We start from the raw sequence: 25,316 nt of genomic DNA, 5'->3' as shown, positions 1-25,316 counted from the left end.
CAATGGGAGTAATGGACCACTCTAGGAGCTCCCAACAAGAATTTAATCAACAGCAGTTGGTTTATGTAATTATTGGAAGCGATGACAGATGGTGACCAAATCATCGGCAACCGTTGTGGGAGCTAACAATATCCATATGTAAAATAAATTTATGCTAGTTATTTGTGAGCGTTACTATTGCAATATGTTTATAAAGCACTAAATACTTCCATCAACGCTCTTTGTTTGCACCACCTCGACCTTTTTTGTCCCTCCTTGGATTCTGCTAGTTATGTGCTATCTAATGATATGTCCTCACACCAAATCTGGTATGGCTCCTCCATCTTTGTGTTTGTGTTCGTCTTAGTCTCTGTGTCTGGCTCCTCTATCTCTGTGTCAATGTCCATGTTTCGCTCCTTTCTCTCTGTGTCTGTGTCTATGTCTATGTCTGGCTCCTCTCTCTCTGTGGCTCCTCTCTCCCTATGGCTGTGTTTGGCTCCTCTATCTCTGGGTTTGTGTCATAGTCTGTATCCATATCTATTTCCATTTCTTCCACTGAAAAGTAGACATTCGCAAGCTGTGAAAAAATATCCTCCTAGTTGAATAAAAAAATGAGAAATACCCATTTAGAGCACCAAATAAGAAATAACCATTTAGAATACCAAATGAGAAATAACCATTTAGAGCCACAAGGTAGTGAAAGCCAAAACGCAAACAAATTTAATATACGACAGTAAAGTGGAGGAAAAATTATTGTATGAGTTTTTCGTCCGTGGCTTTAACTTCGTCACCATTGGTGCAATCCATTGTGTACAATATTGAGATTTTCTCTCCCTCACCTGCAAATGTATATGCCTTCTGACGTCTTAGAATGAACGATTGAATAAGATTTGAAAGCAAATCTCTTTGCTTAACATACATACCTTGCAGTCTCATTTCGTCAACAATAAGATTAACCTACAATTCGTTCTTATCCTGCATACAGCGAGTTTGATACATGCAGCACAATCAACCATGTGTTGAGACAGCAACTACGTACAACGAAATATGTATGGGTTTCAATTTGAGTTGCAAGAGCAACGACTATCTCGCACACAACGTCTCCCAAATTCGAGTTGTCAAGAGCGACGCCTCCCTCTCAAACAACTTCTTTGAAGGGTGGGTTTTGGTGGGACCACTTTGACAAAATGTTGAACAGTGATAAACTTATTTTTCCAAATTTTAATAATTTAAGTTATTTTAAAATGGTTAAAAGTTTTTAAATACAAAATTATATGGTAAAAATTCTAATATCAAAATATATGTTCTATGAGCAACAATTACCCCTCTACCGTTACAATGGGACAATTACCATTTTTCATTAACGGAACTCTGGTGGAACCATATCTTTTCGATCACAATGAAAATTTTCCATGATTTATTCAAACTTTCGTATTAAATTATCCATTTTCCATATTAAATGAGTTGAAACTTTAAAGTATACGTTTGTTTGTTCAAAAGTTCTATCCATTAAATTACATTAATGTTATACAAATTTTTTATTAAATTTAGAAACATATTTATCCTCCCTTTAAAAATATGTTTTTTTCATATCTTAATTTACTCTCTTTCCCCAGAAAAGGGAAATGATTTTATTCTTAAATTAGGTAAAGATTGCATTTTCATCATTTTTATTTAAAATGACATTTTTGATATATATATATATGTATGGGGTACTTAATAGTACTAATTTAATGACATATATCTTGCACTTAATAAAAACTAATTTAATACAATTTCTTTCTCAACCATTGAAAAAGAATTATTAATCCTAAGTTTTTATACTTTGTAATTTTCACCCTCATGTCACACCTTTTTCACTTTCTTGATTTTAACTTCATAACACACCCTAGAGAAGGTTCTACAATGTCTAAATATAAGTCCAAATTATGTTTTTCAAAGTGCGAATGAGGTACTAATTTATTATTAGAATGAGTCTTCTTAGATTCATCATGTCCTTTCATGTCTTTTGGAGGTACTTCATTTTCCAATACTTCTCATGATAGTGAAGGCTCCACAATCACATGTTCTTCTCTATCTTCTAATGGAATATATTATTCCCTAATCTATAGTTTTCAATAGACATTATTATCTTTCATTAATCTTAACATCTAAAACTTTTGTGAATTGATCATCCATATCATCTAAAAAAGGTTTTTGACAAGATTGTTAGTGTACTGATTTTGGTTTTTTTCCTTTGATCCTTTTATAGTGAGTTTATGTTTCGTGAAAGCAACTTTAGAGATGTTTTGTTTGTTGGAAAATTTCATCTAAAATTTTTCATATGTTGGATCATCTTATTGAATAGACATTAGTTCATATTGTTCTCAACCATTTATGATAATATGTATAAACACACAACTTGTTATCCTCACAATTAGGTTTTATGAATATTTCCAATGTATTCTTGATATTGTCAAAGTTGATAAGTGCCAAATATGTAGAGGTAAATTTGGCAGGAAAGCCTAAATGGCAATCTTCCTAATATACATAGTGATAGGGTCAATCAAACTTGAGGAACCATGGTGTAACAAAAAGGCCTACTCTTTTAGAAAACAAATCACACTCCTCAATTTATTTATTTTTAATCAACAATGTTGAAACAAATAAACAATAAATAAGAAGAGTTGGAGCATATATATACATCGCATTCGTTCATCTAGGTTGAAAAGATCCACTAGTAAATTTCTCCTATGGAAGGCCAAACAATATTGAAGCTATAAATGTCTAAAGATGATTTATAAGGGACTATGAGATTTGTGACATCTTGCTTTGAGACCTACAAACCTAGAACCAAATTTGATTTATTCACTTATACACACTAGAAAGAGTAGAATTCAAAGCAGTTAAAGGAGAGGAATCTAACCATGTCCTTGAATGAGACAAATTGTGGGGATCAAAGCACTATAATTGACATTATTCATCCATAAAAGATGAAATTCAACATGAGATGTTAATATTTATAATTTTTTTAATCAACGAATAAAGAGTAGTCATCAAGAAACATACATCTAAAAAGAAGTCAATGTCACTTATGTCTCCCATAGGAGCTAAAATTTGTGCTTTAGAACTACCATGTTACCATTAGAGTTCACCCACAAGAGTGAGGTTGTCTCTATGTAGATCTAACCAAAATTTGAAAACTAAGTCATATAATCTCTCTAATGTAAATACTTCCCTACTTGATTTTTTAATATCATGTATTTCATCAGAAAGTTGGCCAAAATGCATCTCATACAAAAAATATTGTATACATTTTGTCAATATTTTTCTAGCATAAATTTTATCAAACACTTAATAGACATCCTTTGGAAGAGAGAGAATATGGAAAAAGTGTAGGTCTTTATAGTGATTGAGAGTGGCATGTATTCTACAACTATAAAGGGGGTATTTTGGAAAAATGTGAAGATATATAACTTAGATATTGTTTGAATACAAATGAAAATTGATAAGAAAATACCTCAGTTTACATTGAAAACTCCAAGCACAGTCATTTTTTTAGCATTCCAGCCTCATTTTACATTTTTAGTAAATTTAAGATCCCAAGGTTTTCTTGCTAAGAAAATCCAATTCAAATCAAAATTATTCCTTCCTTGTGTCGAATACCAAAAAACTATTCAAGAAAGGCCCTTCCTCACTAAAGGAATCCATACTATGAATCCAATCACTCAAGTTTAGTGCATTGAATCAAGGAGAAATAGGGTTTGTTATTACAAGAGAGATTCAAGTGAGCAAGGTCTCAAAGTGGATTTCAGTGGAAATGTTCTCGAGGTTATAATGTAGTCATAAATATATTCATTCTCTTGGACCTATCACACACACACACACACACACAAATATATATATAATGATGCTTTTGAAGCATTCAATAAATTTCATTCATGGATTGAAAATGATGCACAATCTCATATTGGCTCTATTCACAGTAATAATTGAAAAGAATACACTTCAAATGAATTTTAAAACTATCTTTTCCAACATAGGATCAAACATCAAATAATTTTGCCTTATAATCCCTAACAAAACGGAGTAGATGAAAGAATGAGCAGGACAATCTTCAATATTTTTATGCAACCAACTCACAAAATATAAGAAGAGATAGATCAACGACTTCAAAATTAGCCTCTTCGAGCGGGAAATCTCCTTTACATTACACAAATGAACAATTCTTGGATGATTCAAATGACAAAACCTCCTTTCTATATTTAGGAGTCTAATGGGCCGCAATATAATTAGAGTCGAGATAACAATAATAATGTAAGGGCACAGCAATAACAATAGTGGGATTCTATGGGGCACAATAATAGCAATATGGGGACAACATGTGCACAACAATAACAATAAGGGGCTATAATGACAATAGTAATGGGGAATACACTAGTATTATAGGGGCCTAACGTGCCCCTCTCCTTCAAAAAATTATTGTCCTCAATTCTTAAGTAGTTCTGGATGCTTCTTTATAAAATTCTCATCCTCCCATGTGGAATCTTCAGTGGGTAAGTTCTTCCACTTGATGAGATACTCTGAAATTGATTGATTTCGTAGTTGTCAAGTTCTTTTTTATTTGACTGCTTTAGGTTCTAATATGATTTTTTCTTCCTCGTCAAGTTCTATAATTATTGTTTGAACTGGGAGCTTGTCACCTATAACCTTCTTTAAGCATGAAACTTGGAAAACTAGGTGCACTCAGGAAGATGTAGGAGGCTCTAATTTGTATGTCATAGTACCAACTTTTGCAACACCTTGTATGGGCCATAATACTTTGGTGATAATTTATTATCCTCTTATCTTGCTTGAGGGACATTTGTTTGTATGGTTATAGTTGTAGAAATACCCAGTCACCTACATCAAAAATTCTTTCGCTACGATGTTGATCTTCATGTTGTTTCATTCTATTTTGCGCCAAAGTGAGGCTATCCTTTAAGATTTGAAGAATTTGTTGTTGATGCTCAATGTGATCTTCCACTGCTTGAACCTTAGAATTTTATCTTAAAGATGATGTGATGGAAAGTGGATGATATCCATAAAGTGCCATAAATGGGGTCATTTTTGCTATAGTATGGAAGGAAGTGTTATACCACCATTCAACCAAAGGAAAACACTTGACCCATTGTGTTTATTTATCAGATACAAAGCAACAAATATATCCTTCTAAACATTTGTTCACTATCGCATTTTTCCCATCATATTAAGGATGATAAGATGAGCTATGAGCTAACTGAGTACCCGACAAGAAAATAATTTCGTCCAAATATTTCTAGTGAAAATGGGATCTCTGTCGCTTATAATAATCTTTGGGTTTCCATGTATCTTTTGAATTGTTTCCATAAATGCGGTAGCAACTGTACTAGCTTTAAATGGATGATACAATGCACAAAAGTGTGCATGCTTGGTATGTTTATCAACTACCACCATGAAGACACTCTTTCCTTCAGAATTGGGTAAACCTATGATAAAATCCATTGAAACCTCCTCCCAATGTTGACATGGAATGGATAAAGGTTGTAACAGACTCAGGGTCTTAATTGTCTCAACTTTATTTTGTTGGAAAACCAAACATTCTGCCACAAACTTTTGAATATCAGATTTAAGTCCATCCCAAAAAAAACCTTCTTAACCCTGTGGTAATTTTTAAAAAATATTGAGTGCCCTCCTAAGGGAGAGGTGTGCAATTATAGAAGAATCTTTTGTTTGAGTTTGGAATTCTTACAAAGGTATAAGTGATCTTTATACCATAACAAATCATTTTTCCAACTAAATGTATCAGATGTACTAGGATCTTGTTGCAGAATGAGTTCCCACACTTCTTCGTCATTCTTCCATTCATCCCTTACTTCATTTATCCAATCTAGTTGGCTAATAGAAATGGCACAGAGCAATGCTTCCACATCCTCATTCTTTCTTGAGAATCCATCTGCAACAACATTTTTCTTCCCTTTTTTGTAGATGATTTCAAAGTCATAGACCAACATCTTTGTGACCCATTTTTGTTTCTCTTCTGAAGATAATCTTTATTCTAAAAATTATTTAAGGCTATCATGATCCGTTTTTACCTTGATGTGTCTTCCCATTAGGTAAGGTCACAATTTCTTAAGTGCATGTAGTATTTCCAACATTTCCTTCTCATTAATAGATTTTTGTAAACACTTTCCTTTTATTGGACGACTTTAAAAAGCAATGGGTCTTCCTTCTTGCATTAAAACAACACCAATTCCATTTCCTGAGGCATCACATTCCACAATAAAGGTTTTTGTGAAGTTTGGCATAGCTAAGACGGTGCTTGGCACATTGCCTCTTTAAGATGTTCAGAGCCCTTTGTTTCTTTTAGAGTCCAAGAAAATGCATCTTTATTCAGTAATGTTGTTATAGGTGTTGTTATTCTTCCACAATTATTAACAAACTTGAGATAATACTCTGTCAACCCGAGAAATCCTCACAGATGCTTTATGGATGTGGGTATTTTCCATTCCTTAATGGCTTTAATTTTTCTAGGGTCTACCTTAACACCTTCATGAAATACACTATGACCCAGATATTCCACCTCCTGTGCTCCAAATAAACATTTGGAGGTCTTTGCATATAATTGTTTCTCCTCCAATAATTTGAAGCACCCTATCATCATGTTGAACATGATCCTTCGAAGACTTGTTGTAGATTAGTATATCATCAAAAACTAGTAACACAAATTTTCTAAGGAAGGGTTTGAAAATGGAATTCATCAAACCTTGAAATGTAGAAGGTGCATTAGTAAGGCCAAAAGGCATGACCAAAAATTCACAATGACCCTCATGAGTTTTAAATGTTTTTTTTGGAATGTCTTCAGTCTTCATACTAATTTGATGATATCCTAAATGAATATCCAACTTGGTGAAGTAAATTTATCCATGTAATTCATCCAATAATTCATCAATGACTGAATGGGATATTTATCTTTAATAGTGAGCTTGTTGAGCTCCCTATAATCCAGACACATGAGCCATGATCCATCCTTCTTAGGCACCAATATTATTGGAGCAGAGAAATAACTTTGACTAGGTTGAATTATACCAGCCTCTAGCATTTATGTAACCATAAGTTCAATTTCACTCTTTGGGGCATAGGAATATGTGTAAGGCTTGATGTCTGGAGAAACACTTCCTGGGATCAAATGAATAGTATGATCATATTCACAAATAGGTGGAAGGCCTTTGGGAGTCTCAAATACGTTGGAATGATTGTCCAAGACTTTTTGGAGATTTGGAGAAATAGACGATTTCGTTGTGGGAACCTCTAGTGAACATAATTGTGCAATTACACCCTGTTGTTATTTCTTTAGAAGCTTTGTCATGTCGTTAGAGATGATTATATTTCCCAGATTCCCTATGATACCCTTACTTCAACTTCCTTTCCTTCCCAAAAAAAATTCAAGAAAAGTTCTTGAAAATTAAAAGTTGTACCGAAAGATTGTAGCCATTGAACTCCTCATACAACATCAGCACCACCCATTGGAATGGAAAGCATTGGACTATTCAATACATATTCTCCCATGGATATCTTGAAATTATGGCACTTTCTAAATAAATTTATGGTTCCTCCATTTGCAACTGGTGCTGGATATAGGAAGCAATTCAATTCCTTGGCTATCTTACAATGAATAAAATTATGGGTACTACCCGAATCAATCAACACTATTACCTTTTTCTTCTTGATATGTCCTTATATCTTGAGAGTTTAAGGAGTGGTAATCCTTGCCAATGCATTATAAGATATGGTCGGATTCATTTCTTCTTTCTCTAGGGTTAGTTCCTAGTGTGTATCCTCTTCTTTTGATGTTTCTTGTTCCTTTTCTTCCTCCTCTTCACAATCTATGTAAAATAATTTCTTTTCAGCACGCTTATGACCTTTAGTGTATTTTCTATCACAAATGTAACAAAGCCTTTTTTCTCTTTTTTCTTCCAATTTTTGGTTGTCAACCTTGTAGGTTGTGGAAAGCTAGGGGTAGAAACACTTCCATATTTATAGTTGTGAGTGTCAGGCTTTCTTGTTGCCATAATTCTGCTTTTAATTTTTCTTGCCAACCTGAATAGCTTCTCCAATAAATGAGGTTCCCAAAGGTGAACCTCATGGTGGATGTTATCCTTTAAAGTCCCTATGAACACATCAATCCTATGCTCCTATGAAATATCATTTACCCTTATATTCAATTTTTGGAAGTCCTCAATGTGCTCCACCATTGAACCCTTTTGTTTGAGATTTATCAATTGGCTAAAGAAAGTGTTTCTCTTGGTATCCTCATAATGTGATATCATTTCCTTCGTAAAAATTGACCACGTGGAAAAAAAAAAAAAATTATGAGAGAAAATCCATCAATACCATACAAACTGATTGGGTTCCAAATATAAAGTTGCAATGTGTACCTTTTGTGTGTTTTGCACATTATGGAGTTCGAAATATTGTTCCATTTGTAGTATCCATGTTATAAGATCCTTACCATCAAACTTCATCATATCGATCTTTGGAATGTGGTTGGTCTTCAATCCAACATTAGAGTCTATGAAATCATTATTAACATTTCTTTCGTTCTCATCATGAGTTTCCTTTACTACCCTTTCGCCATTATGAAGCATTTCTTATAGCAACTTTTTCAAATCTTCCATGTTTCCTTTAAGTTTTGCTTCTATACCATCCATATTATCTTCCATCCCATCCATATTAGCTTCCATTCCATTCTTTAAATTATCCATCTTAGCTTCAGTTACTTTTTGTGAGGGTCAAATTTGTTTCACTTGGTCTTCTAATTTTGACATATCATGTTGCATTTCTTACTCTTCTTCATGTGTCATAGTAGATATTTCGGGTTGCTTACTAGGTGTTTCCATTTTCTTTATTTGGGTCATTAATTAATGCTAAATATGCTTCACAATACCCTTTGAATCACTTCAATCTACTTTCTCAAACAAAACTTATGAAAATTTAAAAAAAAAACTACACACCTTTTTTTTTCACTTTGTAGGAGTTTGATATTGAATCTAATGTATCTCTGTAATTTCAGATCTCCAAGGTCTGAAATTTCATAATTGGGTAGCCATATGAGTCCTCTTTCCAACCCGAGAAGTCTGATCGAGATTGGATTCTCCAAGAAATATTTATGCCAAATCTTCCACGATGTCTGAATTATAGCCTTGTCAAGTAGAGTGAACTTGTATGAAGTGTCATGTGTTATTTTTTAGACCTTCAGCCATGAAAACAATACCCAACAAACTAAACTCCATCCTATTTCAGTCACTTTTTACGAAATTTGAATTCAATGCTCAAAGAGAAAGTTATGACGAATTTCCCAAGGTCACATGTTTGAAATCGAATTCTCGATCCTGCATAAATCCTAACTTCCTCGACTCATATATCCGAAAATATTGAAATACAAGATCTAAAATTCAGACACACGGTTTACCACGATTTCAGCTGAAATGGGTTTTAATTTCAGCTATTGAAGCTTCATAGAGAAAATGTTATAGCGAAAATTCCACGATGACCTATTTGGCATAGCGAAACCCTAGAATCTAAAGCTTTGATACCAATTTTTATGCAACCAGCTCACAAAATAGAAGAAGAGATAGATCAACGACTTCAAAATTAGCCTCTTCAAGGGGGAAACCTCTTTACATTACACAAATGAGCAATTCTTGGATGATTCAAATGACAAAACCTCCTTCCTATATATAGGAGTATAAGAGGTAATAATATAATCAATGCCAACACAACAATAAAATGTAAGGGCACAATAATAACAATATGGGGACAACATGGGCACAAAAATAACAATAAGGGGCTACAATGACAATAATAATGGGGGAATACACTAGTATTATAGGGACCTAACAAATATGGTACATTCCATGATGTTTTTCAAGAATGTTAAGTTGATGTTTTGGGCTTATGTAGTCCTATGTGTTGTGTATATAAATAATAGGTATCCATCTAATGCTATAAAAAACAATTCTCCCTATTAAATGTGCTATGGCCACATTCCTTCGGTGAGGCATCTTAGCATTTTTGGATCCACCTGTTATGCCTTGATACCTAAGGAACAGAAAAACAAACTCGGTGCAAGGAGTCAAAAGTGTATCTTGTTTGGGTACTCAAATACCTCCAAATCATATAGTCTCTATGATGAATTTAATAAGAAGTTTATAATATCTAGAGATGTGGTCTTTCTTGAATCTTCCAAGATTGGAAATGTTGTTGAGCGACAGCTTGATCACTTGGATAGATTCAAACATGCAAAGTATTTTCAAGAATTTTATAATGAGATTCCACATCTTTAAGGGGAATTCCTATACTAGATCAATCTATGGAATCTTCTTCTGAATCAATCTCTCCCCCACATGAAGCTCCAGCTACTGATGGCACTTTAAGTGATGTGATTGATAGAATTGAAAGACTAAATCTTGATGCAACCCTATCTAAGTCAACTGAGAAGCCTGGGCCATCTCAGAAAGGTCCTCAAAAATGGCTGACAAAGACACTTGAAAGTGTTCATCCTGATGATGTTAGAAAGACGAGAACAATAAGCTCGACCAAACATAATGGAGGTGACGTAGACGATTCTGATTCAGCTGTTGATATGGATGTTTCTTATGATTGTGAACTTAACTTGTCTATGGATTTTGAACCAACTTCCTTCAAAGAAGTCATTTCTCATTATGAATGGAAAGAAGCGATGCATAAAGAATATGATGGGTTGATAAAGAATGACACTTGGAAGCTGGTTGATTCTCTATTGGGAACCAAACCAATAGGTTGCAAGTGGGTCTTCAAAAACAAGTATAAAGCAGATGGATCACTTAACAAGCACAATTCCAGGCTTGTGGAAAAAGGTTTTGCACAAAAGGAAGGGGTCGACTATGAGGGGACTTTTGCCTCCACGACAAAATGGGCCACCATCCGGACACTCTTTGTCTTGACAAATCAGAACAGTTGGAAAGTCCATCAAATGGACATAAAAACTACTTTCTTGAATGGAGATATGAAATAGAATGTTTTTATGTCCCAACCAGAAGGATTTGTTGTGAAGGGTCGGAAACATAAAGTATGCAAGCTTGTAAAATCCTTGTATAGTCTCAAGCAAGCACCGTGAGCCTAGTACGAGAAGTTAACTAAGCATCTTCTAAAACTCAACTTCAAACATTATGATCTTGATGATGCAACTTTGTTTGCCAAGAAAGTTGGAAAAATAGTTTTATATCTTATGGTGTATGTAGATGATCTTCTGATGACAAGGAACAATGAGAGCTACATTGCATCCATAAAGAAGGAATTGAGGAGAGGTTTTGAAATACAGATTTCGGCTATGTTCACTACTATCTTGGTATTGAAATAACTCAATATCTGAAGTTTATATTCCACTCTCAGAAGAAGTAAATTGGAGATTTGTTGAATAGGTTTGGCACAGTTGAGTGCAATCCTTTGAATACTCCAATGGAACAGAATTTAAAGCTCACATCCACTGAAGGAAAATAATTTGAGGATGCAACAAAATATAAACAACTCATAGACTAGACATTTTATTTGTTGTTGGAATCCTCTCCAGGTTTATGCAAAAGCCTGGTGAGGGTCATTGGTATGCTGCAAAAAGAATTCTAAAGTACATGAAGAGAAATCAAGACTATGCACTTAATTAAACACAGGTGGGCGACTTCAGCTTGATCGGATACTCTGATTCGGACTTCGATGCAGATGAAGAAACTCGGGTATCTACTTTAGGTTGTTTTATGAGTCTTGGATTAGGAGTTGTCTCCTGGATGTCACGCAAACAATCATTTCCAGTAAATTCCATAACTGAGGCGGAATATGTGGCAGAAATTGAAGCAATGAAGGAAATTGTGTGGCTCAGGAAAATTCTGGAAGATTTGTAGGAGAAACAAGTGCATTCAACTCCTCTCTTGAATGAAAATACTTCTACAATAAATTTGGTCAAGAACCCAAAGTTCCATGATCAAACGAAACAAATCAATACAAAATACCATCTGATTCAACATGATGTTGAAGTCAAGACAATCCACCTACATCATTGTTCTACAAATGAGCAGATTGCATACATCTTCACCAAAGTGCTTGGAGGAGAAAAGATTGAAAGATTCATAATGATGCTTAGACTCACCAACATCCCTTCAGATTAAAGGGGGGAAAGTTGACACCTAAGCTTTGGGATTAGGTAAATCCATGTAAATATTGTAAATAGGAAAATAAAGAGAATTGGAAGATGAAGAGACATTGGGAGATGAAACCCAATAGTCTCCCTCTCCATGTACATATTCATGTTACGTCTTAATGCAAAACACAATTCATATTTGTGGAGTTACCTCCTGGCATGACATTGGTGAACACAAATATATATATGTTTTCCTCAATTAAATGCTTTGCAAACTCTTTAATTAGATGCACTAAATGTTGGAAAATCAGTTAAAACTTAATTGCTAAACAATAAATTTACTTGAATACTAAGCAATAGATAAAATTTCAAACCAATTTATTTCAAAATTCAAAAAATTAAATAAATTTTAAAAGATTTTATTTAAATAAGTGTAACATTTTTATTTAATTAAAAAATATGATACATATATAGATTCACCAAACTAAAATATTTTAATAAAATAAAAATACCAACAATATTATTAATTTTAAAGAAAATACAACTAAACTTAAAAGGAAAAGAATATAAAACTGGTGTGTCACATAATATATATATATGTATGTGATTGATGTTGAAATAACCCATATAAATAAATAAATAAAGATCACATACAAATATAAATTATGTGATTGATGTTGAAATAATTAATATAAATAAATAAAAATCACATACAAATACAAATATAAATTATTATTATTATTATTTTAAAATTTGTTGAATTGAGATTTTTGTGATTCATAATAGTTTATAAGTAGAGTTTTGGCGTAAATCACATATAGAAAGATCTTTGTCGAAGTGTTTTGAACCAACTAGTGTGGTTCATCGTCAGGACAACAAGGTGACGATGAACCACACTAATTAGTTCGAAACAAGTAGACAAAAGTCTTTCTATATATGATTTACGCGGAAGCTCTACTTATAACTATTTTAAAATTTATTTATTTAATTATAGTTCTAAAATTGTCGGTATCCTTGGCCTCGGCGTTAACTAGGTCCTTATGTATTCATTTTCGTACTCAAATGTATTCTCGTAGTCTACTGCATGCAATTTTGAGATTCTCTCGCCCTTTTATCAACTCCCCTGTGAATGTTATATGGTTTATAACTCCTTATAAAGAAAATCTGGAATTAGATTTGAAAGCAAATTGCTTTGCGCAACGTACATACCTCGCAGTGCCATTTTTATGAGAACAATAATAATAACCTGCAACTCGTTCTTATCTTTCAACCAGGATAGTTTGGAGTCTGGATGCGAGGAGTTTGATATGTCCAACACAACCAAGCGTACTGACAGGAACCGTTCCGTATTAGTATTGGAAGACTACATACAACAAAATATAGAGGGGTGTCAACTTCTCGCCGCAGGAACAGCGGCTAGCTCTCAATTACTAGACAACTTCTTTGAGTGGAATTTTCTTAGGAGGTGGACGAATTGTCCTGTAAAGTGATCGGAATGTGGTCGGGTAAACAAATTTCGAAAAGTTTGTAGAGGTCTTGTTTGAATCAGATTTGTAAGGGTGGAAATAGATTAGCACTATCAAAAAATTTTAAAATGTTTAAAATTAAAATTATAGAATTAGATAATTTTTATTTAATTTACAAAAATTTCTCAAATTTTTTAAAATATGAACAAAATTTCCATATTTTTTTAAAAAATAATTATTGCAAAATATAAAGGGTGTCAACTTGTAGCCACGAGAGCAACGGCTATCTCTGACTGACTAGAGGAGCTTTCTTTGAACAGTGGGGATAGTTAGACCATTTTTGTGGAAAGTGGGAAATAGTTTCATCTCCATAAATTTATTTTTCTAAATTTTAATACTTTTAAAATGTTAAAAGCTTTATATAATGATATAGTAAAAATTTGTCACAAACGTATGTCGCAAGAGCAACGGTTATCTATTTATTACTGGAAAATTATATTTTTAATAATGAAAATTTGGTAAGATTATCTTTTTTCTATGGAGATAGAATTCTTTATTACTGGAAATTATATTTTTAATAATGAAAATTTGGTAGGATTATCTTTTCTACTGAGATAAAAAAAAATTATTGATTTATTCATTCTTTTATATCAAAATGGGTTGAAATCTTAAAATACAAAGTTTAGTCAAAATTCCATCACATCGTTTTTATTAAATTTAAGAAATATTTCTCCCAAAAAATAATTTTTTTGATATATTATTTCACTTTGATTTTCCGTGCATTTTTATTTATACATTAAATGAAAATTGTTTTTTCCATGTATATACTGCACTTAGAGAGTTATTAATACAAATTTAATCAATATTTCATTTAAGAAAAAAAATCATCTACTTTATTTTCGGATTATTCTTTTTAAATTCCACCTACACTCTCAAAAAAAAATTCCACGATGACTATATGTAATTCTAAATTCTGCTTTTTAAAATACAAATTAAGTACTGATTCCATTTTAAAAGAGGTGGTTTTTAAAATAGAAATGAAGTACTAATTCCATTTTAAAAGAGGTGTTTTTAGATCAATAAAGTTAGTTCATTCACCATTACCTCTATGTTCCTCGTTATCATCCAAGAGAATATATGATTTCTCAATCTACACATCTACACATTTAGATAGATATTATTTTTTTTTTTTATTAAGTGGATGATATATATCATATAAAAATATTTTTTTGGAAAGATCGTTAATATTTTGATTTTGGTATTTGTCTATTTATCTTTTCCTTTTGTAACAAGTATATGTTTGCAATGAGTATATGTTTGGAGACAATAAACTCAAGATGGTTTGTGTATTGGCAACTATGATACTGAAAGGTTTTCGCAACTATGATACTAAAAGGTTGTATTCTCATAATTAAGAACATGAGCTTATTTAAAACTTTATTTATTTAGGATCATTTTACTAAAAGGTTGTATTCTCATAATTAAGAGCATGAGCTTATTTAAAACTTTATTTATTTAGGATCATTTTGTCTAGTAAAATTTTGTTCTTATGAATGTCAACATATAGTCATTAATATATATATAAAGACTCAATATAATTTATTAATTTAAGGTTTTATGTAATGTTTCAAGTTATTTTTGATACTTTCAAAAACTAATAAATGTAAAAAATATAGAGGAAAATTTGGAAAGCAAGCCTAAATCAGCATCTTGAAAACAGACATAGCATTATAGTCGATCAAAATCGGGGAACAATGAGATAACAAAATGACCCACTCTTGAAACATAAATATACTTCATGGTGCTTCATGTAGATCAAAGATATGCACTAGTATACATACTGATGTGGGAGGATAGACAACACTAAATCTACAAAGTTCTAAACATGATTTATAAAACAAGAAGAGGTTTGTAACCTCTTGATATGAGACCTCCAAACTTGGCACCACATTCAATTTCTCCTATTATACACTAAATACAAGAGAATTTGAAGTATTTGAAGGAGAGGAATTGTATCTGAACATGTTTTTGAAATATATGAGTTATGGGGATGAAGGCACTCCACTGGCCATCATTCCTCCACATAAGAGCTAAACCAGCATTATATATTAATATTTCTAAATGTTATAGTTTTATATAGCAAGGAGTTGTCATCTAGTTATTTATCTTGAAAAAGAATTCATTGTCACTAAGAAAATCTATAATTTGTACTTTATATCTATCACGTAACTACAAAATTCACCCATAAGATTAAGGTTTTGCATATGATATATATAACCATAATTTGAAAACTAATAAAATCCTCTCATATCACGAATTTCCTAGTTGATTTATTAATATTATGCATTCCATCAAACACTTGGTCAACGAGCATCTCATCAAAAAGAACTTGTAAGATTTTTGCCAAACATTTTTCCAATATAAATTTCATTAGAAACTTAGTTGACATCCCTGTGATGAGAGAGTGATGGAACGTGTGGAAGTATTTAGAAGATTCAAGAGTGGCATTTCTTCTATAGAGTAAGGGGGTATTTTGGCACAATGTAGAGAGCTACAAATACCTGAAGCATAGTTTGAATACAAAGGAAAGATGAGAAACAAATAAACCGATTTATGTTGAGCCCTTCAAATGCAGTCATATTTTTATCATCCCATCATACAATTTTCCATTATTAGTCAATGAAAGATCCCAACAATACCTTTCAATGTAAATCAAAATCATTTGTCCTTTCCTCATGCCATATCTAAAAATAAATATTCATGAGGAATCGTGATGAACCCTATAATCATGGTCTACTATAGTTAACCATATTCAACCATTGTTCATTAAATTTAATCAAATTCAACCTAAAACCATTCATAGTTAACCATTATGATACTTACTTGAGTAAATCAACCATCATACCCAACCATGGTCACTTTTAGTTAACAATAATTACTCTTTGACACACTCAAATACATAGTCAAATGATATCAATCATAATTAGTTATAATCAGCAAAAATTAACCAAGGATAACCATACTCAATCAACAATCAACCAAATTAACTAGTAATAACTGTAGCAAACACTTTAATGTCAATAATAGTCAACTGTCATCAACCCTATCAACATGTTCTATGATGGTCAACAGTTTTCAACCATAAGAAAACTTGGTCAATCATAGTCAACCATCATTTACCAAACCAAAGCCAACCCACAATCAATAATATTTAACCATTATGATCTCTACTTAACCAAATTCAACCATCATGCTTAAACACAGCCACTTTTAGTTAAAAATAATTAATATTTAACACACTAATACATGTTTAACCAACCACAACATTATTATGATAGCATTTGATATAGGGGATATGAAAAATTGTTGATGTGAGAATCAACATTAAATGGTTGTAAACCCATCACATACAAGAACAGTGAACCTGTGCATTCTTCCTTTTTTCTTCTTTCAAGTAGTTTTAATATGTATATACAAGTACAGTGACATCATTGATTTTATTTTATATTCCAAGGATTTTTATAAATTTTCTCTTTTTGTGATGAAGGAAAGTTTGATAATATTTGATGTGTCACGTGGGGAAAGAAAAGACGATGCAATATGTCATGAGAAAGGAAAGACTTTATCAATTTCATATGTCATGATGCCACATGAAAGAAAAAATTTCGTAGTGCATGACATGTCACACAAAATTAAAATTTTATGTAATGTGATATATTGCTACTAGATGAAGGCTATAGCCATGAAAAATGTCATGATCATAGAAAATGTAGTTCCCTATATGAGATGTCACACAGAAAATTTGGATACATAAATGCATATAATGCAATGTTTCATGTTACACATAGAAAAAAAATATTATTCGATCAACATGTCACACCCAAGTCTAAAAGAGGTGTGATATAAATGAAACAAATGGAATTTTTAATATGATGTGCATAGTCCAAAAGTTCCTTAATAGTACAACATGAAAGACATGATTTATTTTAGGTGGTCAACATAAGAAAAAGATTTAACACCTCATATTTTTTAAAAACATTTACACAACATATCACACTTAAAGCTATTTTGATCGTGACACAACATTTCACACTAAAATAAGTTCTTTAGTGACATATTGTATTGTGGCTTATCTATGTAACAAAACACACTTTCTCAAACAACACTTCATACTATCAAAAGGGAAATTCCTAAACTTTCCTTCATACCACCACCATGTTCTTAGTTTACTCAACCAATTTTAAAAATAAAACTTTTTCACCTTTTCACCTTATAAATATATCCTCCATCAACCATTTTTCACCAAAGCTAACTAAATTCAACTAAAGATCAACCCTAATTAACTATTATAATCTTTACTTAACCAAATTCAATCATCATAATCAACCATAATCACTTTTAGTTAAAAATGCTTAATCTTTGACACACTCAAATATGTTTTACAATATTCAAATACTATCAACTATAATTTATTATAATCAACTATAGTCCAATAAAGTTAATTATGCTTAATCTATAACCAACCATACTTGAACATAAATAAATGAGTAAACTAAAATCAACTATTATCAATCATCATCAACCATCATCAACCATCATCAACCCTATCAAAATGTTCTAATATATACAACAATCATCAACCATAGTCTATTGTTTCCATCCATAGTCAAGGATGAGTAATCAATATTAAGCAAAGTCAACCTACAATCAATCGTGGTTAACCATTAATCTCTCTACTCAACTAATTTAAACCATCTTACTCAACCATATGCACTTTTATTTAACAATAGTTAATCTTTGATACATGTAAACATGTTTAACCAACCAAAAAAAATTCTATGATGGCATATGATAAAGTGGAGATGAACAATTATGGATAGGAGATGTGATAATCAAATACCACTAAATGAGCAATTAGTAGATGCAATGAAATACACAAAATCCAAAAGCCATGCCAGGAACCTCTTTTTTATAATCATGAAAATGAAATATATTGAAATCAAGAGATCCTTTACACTATAATATTTTGAAGCCATCGTGAAGAAGTATACTCACTCAACTTGTTGGATCATCAATATTTATAGTGTTCATTCTTGAAATTTTTTTAAGTTTGGCAAATGCATTGCCTATGGTTGTCCAAAAAATTCATGCATTTTGGTGGTTTTTGGATGAAGAAGTGGATATTATTTTAGTTTACAACATTCTAGTTTCATCTCATTATTAAAACTACTTTACACAATACCATTTTAGAAATTTCCAATTCCTCGTGATGAAGGAAAGTTTGGTAAATTGCAATTTGTCACACAAAATCAAAATCTTCCTCAAAGAAATACGTTATGAAAAATGAAATGTTGGCATGATGTATTCTATCATAGATAAAAGCATTTAGTTTGGGTATGCAATATGTCACACTGAAGGAAGTTTGTAAAATTGTGATACATTGCACCAAAAGAAACTTCCATGCAATGTGACTTGTCACAACAATGAAAAGTTTGAAGTGATGTGATACGTCACAAGGAAATTTCTTCAAATTTTGATGTATCACACAAAATGAAATGTTTGCATGATGCAATATGTTGTGACAAAAGGAAAGCTTGGAGTAAGACATAGTATGGAGTAATTAATATGTCTTGGCCAACAACGTTTTAAGTTTTATGTGCATTGCATCACAATGTAAGAGAGTTCAATGTCTCACACATAAAGAATATTATATGTAATGTGATACGTTATGGAAAAGGAAATTTTAGGGCGAAGTGATTTCCATGACCAAAGGTGTTTTAGATGCAATACACACTATGTCACAATGATGGACATTTTTAGAACGTGTGATGTCCCTCATGGAAATAAACTATGACATGATGCAATTAGTCACCACAAAAGAAAATTTGGAGTGATGTGATATGTCATGGCTATCTAAATTTTACATTCAATATATTGCAAGAGATTTCTTTTAGAAACCTTTCCTTTTGTGTGATGAAGGAAAGATTGGAAAGGTTGGAATGGTGTAATGTGTTGCATGAAAAAATATTTTGACATGATGTGATATTCCATGAGAAATGAAAGTTTAAGGCATTTCGATATGTCATAATGTCACACAAAAGAAAAGTTTTATGTGATGTGATATTCCACACAAAATGGAACTTCTACATAGTGTGATATGTCACTATCAGACAAATTTTGCAACCATGCGGAATGTCACAACTAAATAAGTTGTGCTTTCATGTATGTCATACCACACCAACACTTCAAATACATAAAGGCACATAACACAAAGTCTCATAGGTCACATATATGAAAAATCTTATTAAATCAACATCTCACACCAAACCCTAAATGAGGTGTGATACACATGAAACCAAAGCTCATTTTAGTGTGATGTCGATAAGCCAAAGGTTTCTTTAAAAAGCTACATGAAAGACATAAGTTATTTTACGTGATCAAGATAGAATAAACACCTTACACCAAATATTTTTTTGGATGTAGTAAGTTACTTTGTCATAACACAAAGTTTCACATTCAAAATTAGTTTGGCCATGACATATTATGCTAGTTCATTCAAAATTAATTTGGTCATGAAATATTAGGCTAAATCCATCTTATATGTAATACACACCAAATCTTACTACATTGTGACAAAGTAGAAATTTCTAAATTTCTTTAATATGATCACCACATTTTTAGTTTACTCTGCCCATATGTAACAAAGTGAAAATTTCTAAATTTCCTTTAGTATAATCACCACATCTTTAATTTACTCAACCAAAAAAAATCTTTACCTTTTTACCTTCTAACAACATACTTTTTTTTTCACCTAAGCTATTACTAATTTATTAACATTATAAGCGATAAAAATAATTCACATCTTCGTGCAAAATAGATTACCGTAACCATTGCTCAAATCCCTTTGTGATCTTTTGATAACAATGGCTTCCATGGCTTTTTTTGGGAGTGATAAGGCTCACCACACAATTTGTACAATTTTTACTGACTAATAAATATACAAAATATTAAACTAAGTATATAAAATATTTATTAAATTAAATATATAAAATATTAAATCTATTGTCTAAAAAAGTAAGAGCATTTTTATGAAATAAGAATGGCTGCTTTTCGGAGTGATAAGGCTCAGCTACACAATTTGTATAGATTAATAAATACACAAATTAAGTATATAAAATATTAAATTAAATATATAAAAAAGTATTAACATTTTAAGAAAGAAAGAGAGATATATTTTAGAAAATAATAATTATATATTATTGGTAAGGAGAAGCTCAAAGCTTAATTCATTCTTAATAAATTTTATATATATTAATTTTTTCAATTTTAGTATTATTTAAATTTTAGAAAAATTAATCTAAGCAAAATTATTAGTTTATATTATTAGATTTTTTTATATAAATTAAATATATATTATTATTTAAAGTGAAATTGTTTTTTAATTTTAATTTTATTTAAATTTTAGAAAAATTAATCTCAACAAAATTATTAATTTTATATTATTAAATTTTTTATATAAATAAAATGTATATTATTATTAAGGTGAAATTACTTTTTAATCTTGATTTTAAATTAAAATTTAAGATTGCTTTTAATTTATTAAAAAGTCATTGTTTCCTAATAAGAATATTAATAATTTAAATTTATAACTATATAAAAATAAAAATATTCTATGATAAATTATCAATAAATTATTTTTAAATAAACATATATTATGATAAATCAGAATCAATTTAAACCTAAATATTATTGTGCATATTAATAACTAAAATATAATAATTATTGCAACCCTATTTAAAATAATAAAAATAACAACTTAACTTCTAACGTAGAACTAAAATTCTGAAACAAATCACAAAATTAAAATACACTAAATAATCCTCATCAATAATAGAAAAAATAAATTATAATTAAAATATCACCTTACTAATTCGATTTTATTAAGATACACTAAATAATAGTAATCAATAATAAGGAAAAAATAATTTTTAATTAAAATAACACTTTACTATTTAGATCCTATTAACTTATACCATGAAAATATATTTCTGAACCAACAAAAAAAAATACACTCAATAAACTTCTAAATAATAATAATAACTTAACTTTTATGATATGAAAGTAAAATTTTGAAAAAAATCACAAAATTAAAATATACTAAATAATCATCATCAATAATAATAATAATAAATTAATTAAAATATCACCCTACCAATTAAATTTTATACACTAAATAATAGTTACCAATAAAATCCTATTAACTTATAACATAGAAACAAGATTTCTAAACCACATGAAAAAAAATAAAATACACTACATAAACTTCTATCAAGAATACAAAAATCCATGCACAACTTTAAAAACAATATCTCCAATTTAAACATTGGAAATCAAGATAGATCGTATTAACTTATAACATGGAAGTAAGATTTCTGAACCACATTAAAAAAATAGATATACTAAATCGACGATATCAATCATACAAAAATCCATGGGCACCAACTTTGAAAACAATATTTCCAATTTAAGCATTGGAAATCAAAATCAACACCAACATCAACATCAACATCGTGAGGAACTGTGAACCTGTAAAATATATAGATCCAGACAAAGAAGTGAGGCAATGTTCCAACCTGGAACGTCCCTCTCTCAATCATTCATTGAGTTGTGCGGGCGAAGGGTCGCAGTAATTGCAGATACTTATTATAATGGACATCCAGGGCTAAACCTATGAAACGTGAAAATACTAAGAAGGGCAGATATTGAGGGACGCACTGAAGAAACCACCTGGGCACATAAAAGTCCATAGTTCATGGTCTTTTTTATTTGGTTGGTAGAAAGAATCGGACAACCTCTTATTGACTATGGAATGTGATTGTGTTCACAATCATTTTCATAGCAAAATTGACGCCATAGCCACAAGTACGCTCCCCAGAATCCCTAAATCTGGGAGCAATTTTCTGGAATGACTCCCTGCCAAACAAATCCATTGACAGCATTAATCCTCTGAGCAGTTAAAATAAATGGCACTGTATAAATAAGTTATCCATTTCATTTATTTCCATCATTGGACCAATAATCTTATGGATAGGGATCGAGTGGAGTGAATTTTTTTCACTTCAACTCTGTTGGTCTGAGTCAAGAATAAATCAGATTCTTTTGTTGATGGTTGATTTCCAAAATATAATGGAATTTGATAGATGGGAGTAAATTCAATTTTTTAAGATCAATTTTGTTGGTTTCTAGAATATTTTTAGAATTAACTTAAGTTTCGCTCCAATTAAATAAATTTAAGAGTAAATATTAAGCACCATGTAATAAATTAATCATGAGCTCACTCCTTTCCCTTTTTATTTTATCTATTAGAGGAGAATAAAATAATACTCTCATTTAATTGAGCAAATAAATAAATAAAAGTGATATTCTCATCTAATTGACGAGATAAAAAAAAACAGCGAATCCATAATTAATTAACTACATGGAATTGGCTTTCCATATTATCCATGGGATAAAAATAAAATGATACTCTCATTTAATTGACCAGATGAAAAAACAGTGATATTCTCATCTAATAAACAATATGAAAAATCTAATAAACAAAATGAAAAATCAGTGTGAAAAACAATAAACCTATTAAATAAGAATAGAATAATGTTCTCTAACTGACAAGATGAAAAAACTGTGAGATTGACTCATTGATTAACTAGCAGCCTGGAGAGCTTAATATTTGTTGAATGAAAATAACTAAAGAATTTAAAACAAAAAGTTAAAAATATTACTTCCAAGTTAACATACCTGTAAGTCCTCCTGTACAAGTGCTATTTGAGTATGTTGGCTCATTGGATATTATGAAATAGCAGGTTCCCATATAAATATGAGTTCCAAATCCCAGATGCAATGCGTCAAGTTGTAAGAAAGCTTGAGACAGACAGTAGGAACAGTTGGATGCAGATAACTCTATGAAGCACTGAACGAGACCATAAATTTTCTGACCTGTAGAATCAACAGCCGAACCTTTTGCGAATTTTTTTTCAGAGATAGATGCTTCATCAGATAGGTTGTACAGTAAAGTTTGAAGACCCTTTGGATCCTTTATCTTTACAGATCCATTACAACTAGATTTTAAGTCATAATCATCATCGGGTGAGAGGGGGCTGCTTAGGTTCAGGTAGACCAACTCGCACATATCATACCACGTATACCATTCAAGGCCATTACTGGTTGCGGTTTGATCTTTGATGATACTCTGACAACAATCATGACATTCTGCTTGTGATGCGTCTCCCCTGCACTGGATGAGGCCAGCAACTTCGTTGGGAAATTGGCCATACGAAGAAGCATTGTAACCTGTCTCTGGCGTGTTAGCAGCAAGATCAGCCAAAAGATGATTCAAATTGCTGTCGAATTGGCCGAGGCTATTATGGATCTGACTGCGAAGGGAATGAGGAGAAAATGGCCTGCACTGTGTTATTGACAGTGCAAATAGTAACATCCATAGATAATTACAAGAAATAGAGTACGACATAGTAATAGCTTGCCTCTGGAGTATGCTCAGATTTGCAAGATGGCAATGCCTAATACATACAGCTGATTGGCAACCCAGCAGTGGAGAGCATGCATAGAAGTTGTGCAAAATCAGAATATATAAACTCTTCAAGGTAATAAGCCTGATGACAAAGTCAATTTTGAGGGATTGCTTGAAGGGGGTACAAGCCTAAAACAAATATTGTTGAAGCGTACAGCATAAGATACCTAGAACTATACTTATCATTGACCATCCATCAAGTTGCTGCCACTGAAATGAGCCAGGTTCACATTGCATAGAAATACTAAAATCTTGATTGCTACTCGATATTTTTTATTTTGACAGTGGATTTTGAAATATTTCAAAATTCTAATGTACCAAAACAAAGTCAACTGATGTTTGGTCTAGCTACTTCCAAATTTCTAAAAAATTCAAAATCTAAACCTAAACCTATAAACTGAAATAAAAAGCCAAACAAAAACACAAAGTAGACTGTTTAATCTAGCTGTTCTCAAATTTTCTAAAAATTTCAAAATCTAAACCTAAAATTATAAACTCAAATAAAAAACGCCAAAAAAAAACTTTAACCTGCACATGTCTAGGTACGATCTGGGATACTACCTAGTACCTTCGTATTGTTCTTCTTAACGCATCTAGTGTGTTGGCAGCTTTTTCGACGCCGGGATAAGGTCGTTCCCATTGGCATGCACCATGTTCACTTTCCATAAGTCTAGGCCACAGCGAAAAGAATTTGAGGACAATTATAGCAATTGTACAGGTGATCCCCCTTAAGCGCGTGCATGTCCTAAGCAAGATGACGGACATTACGTTGTCTCTACGCATCTGTTTATTATCTCCAATATCATGTTCGTAACATTTAGTGCGCCGCAGGTTTGGCAGCTTTCCCTGTCGTAACCTTCCTGGATTCTTGAATGGTTCCTCGTGAGTTATGCATGTTTGTCACCTGTGCAAGTGGGTGTCATCGTGCCAGTGCCACTGTCCACGTGGAGTGGTACGATAATGACGGTGGAACTTGACTTTGCATATTAATTATAATTTATAACACAACAAACGATGGTATCAACGTGGGGGAGGGGAGGGGGTTTTGCGGTTTTGCGCCTTCCATCACTGTGGGCCTGTGGCCTTCTCCATTTCTCGCCGTTTGTTAACGTCCATT

General features: G+C 31.7%; 1 protein-coding gene across 1 annotated transcript; it reads right to left on the bottom strand.

Annotated features, from left to right (window-relative positions):
- Positions 1 to 22,507: 22,507 nt before the first annotated feature.
- Positions 22,508 to 24,139, bottom strand: LOC149210070 (cysteine-rich repeat secretory protein 38-like). Its single transcript, XM_089398855.1, has 2 exons — positions 23,410 to 24,139; positions 22,508 to 22,587 (listed from the first exon to the last, which is right to left on the bottom strand). The coding sequence occupies exons 1-2, from the start codon at positions 24,137 to 24,139 to the stop codon at positions 22,508 to 22,510; spliced, it is 810 nt and encodes a 269-aa protein (XP_089254981.1).
- Between the last annotated feature and the right edge of the window lie 1,177 nt (positions 24,140 to 25,316).

Source organism: Pinus tabuliformis, chromosome 1_2, assembly GCF_031772625.1.
Source record: "Pinus tabuliformis cultivar Carrire ecotype Pingquan chromosome 1_2, CPIR1, whole genome shotgun sequence".
NCBI lineage: Eukaryota > Viridiplantae > Streptophyta > Pinopsida > Pinales > Pinaceae > Pinus > Pinus tabuliformis.
Note: the sequence above shows the minus strand (reverse complement) of the source record. Positions and strands in the feature narration are given on the sequence as shown.

Coding starts and splice junctions, on each gene's coding strand:
- LOC149210070 (XM_089398855.1), bottom strand. CDS start 24,139: ATGTCGTACTCTATTTCTTGTAATTATCTATGGATGTTACTATTTGCA. Junction 22,588..23,409: donor TTGTACAGGAGGACTTACAG/GTATGTTAACTT, acceptor TTTGTTTGGCAG/GGAGTCATTCCAGAAAATTG.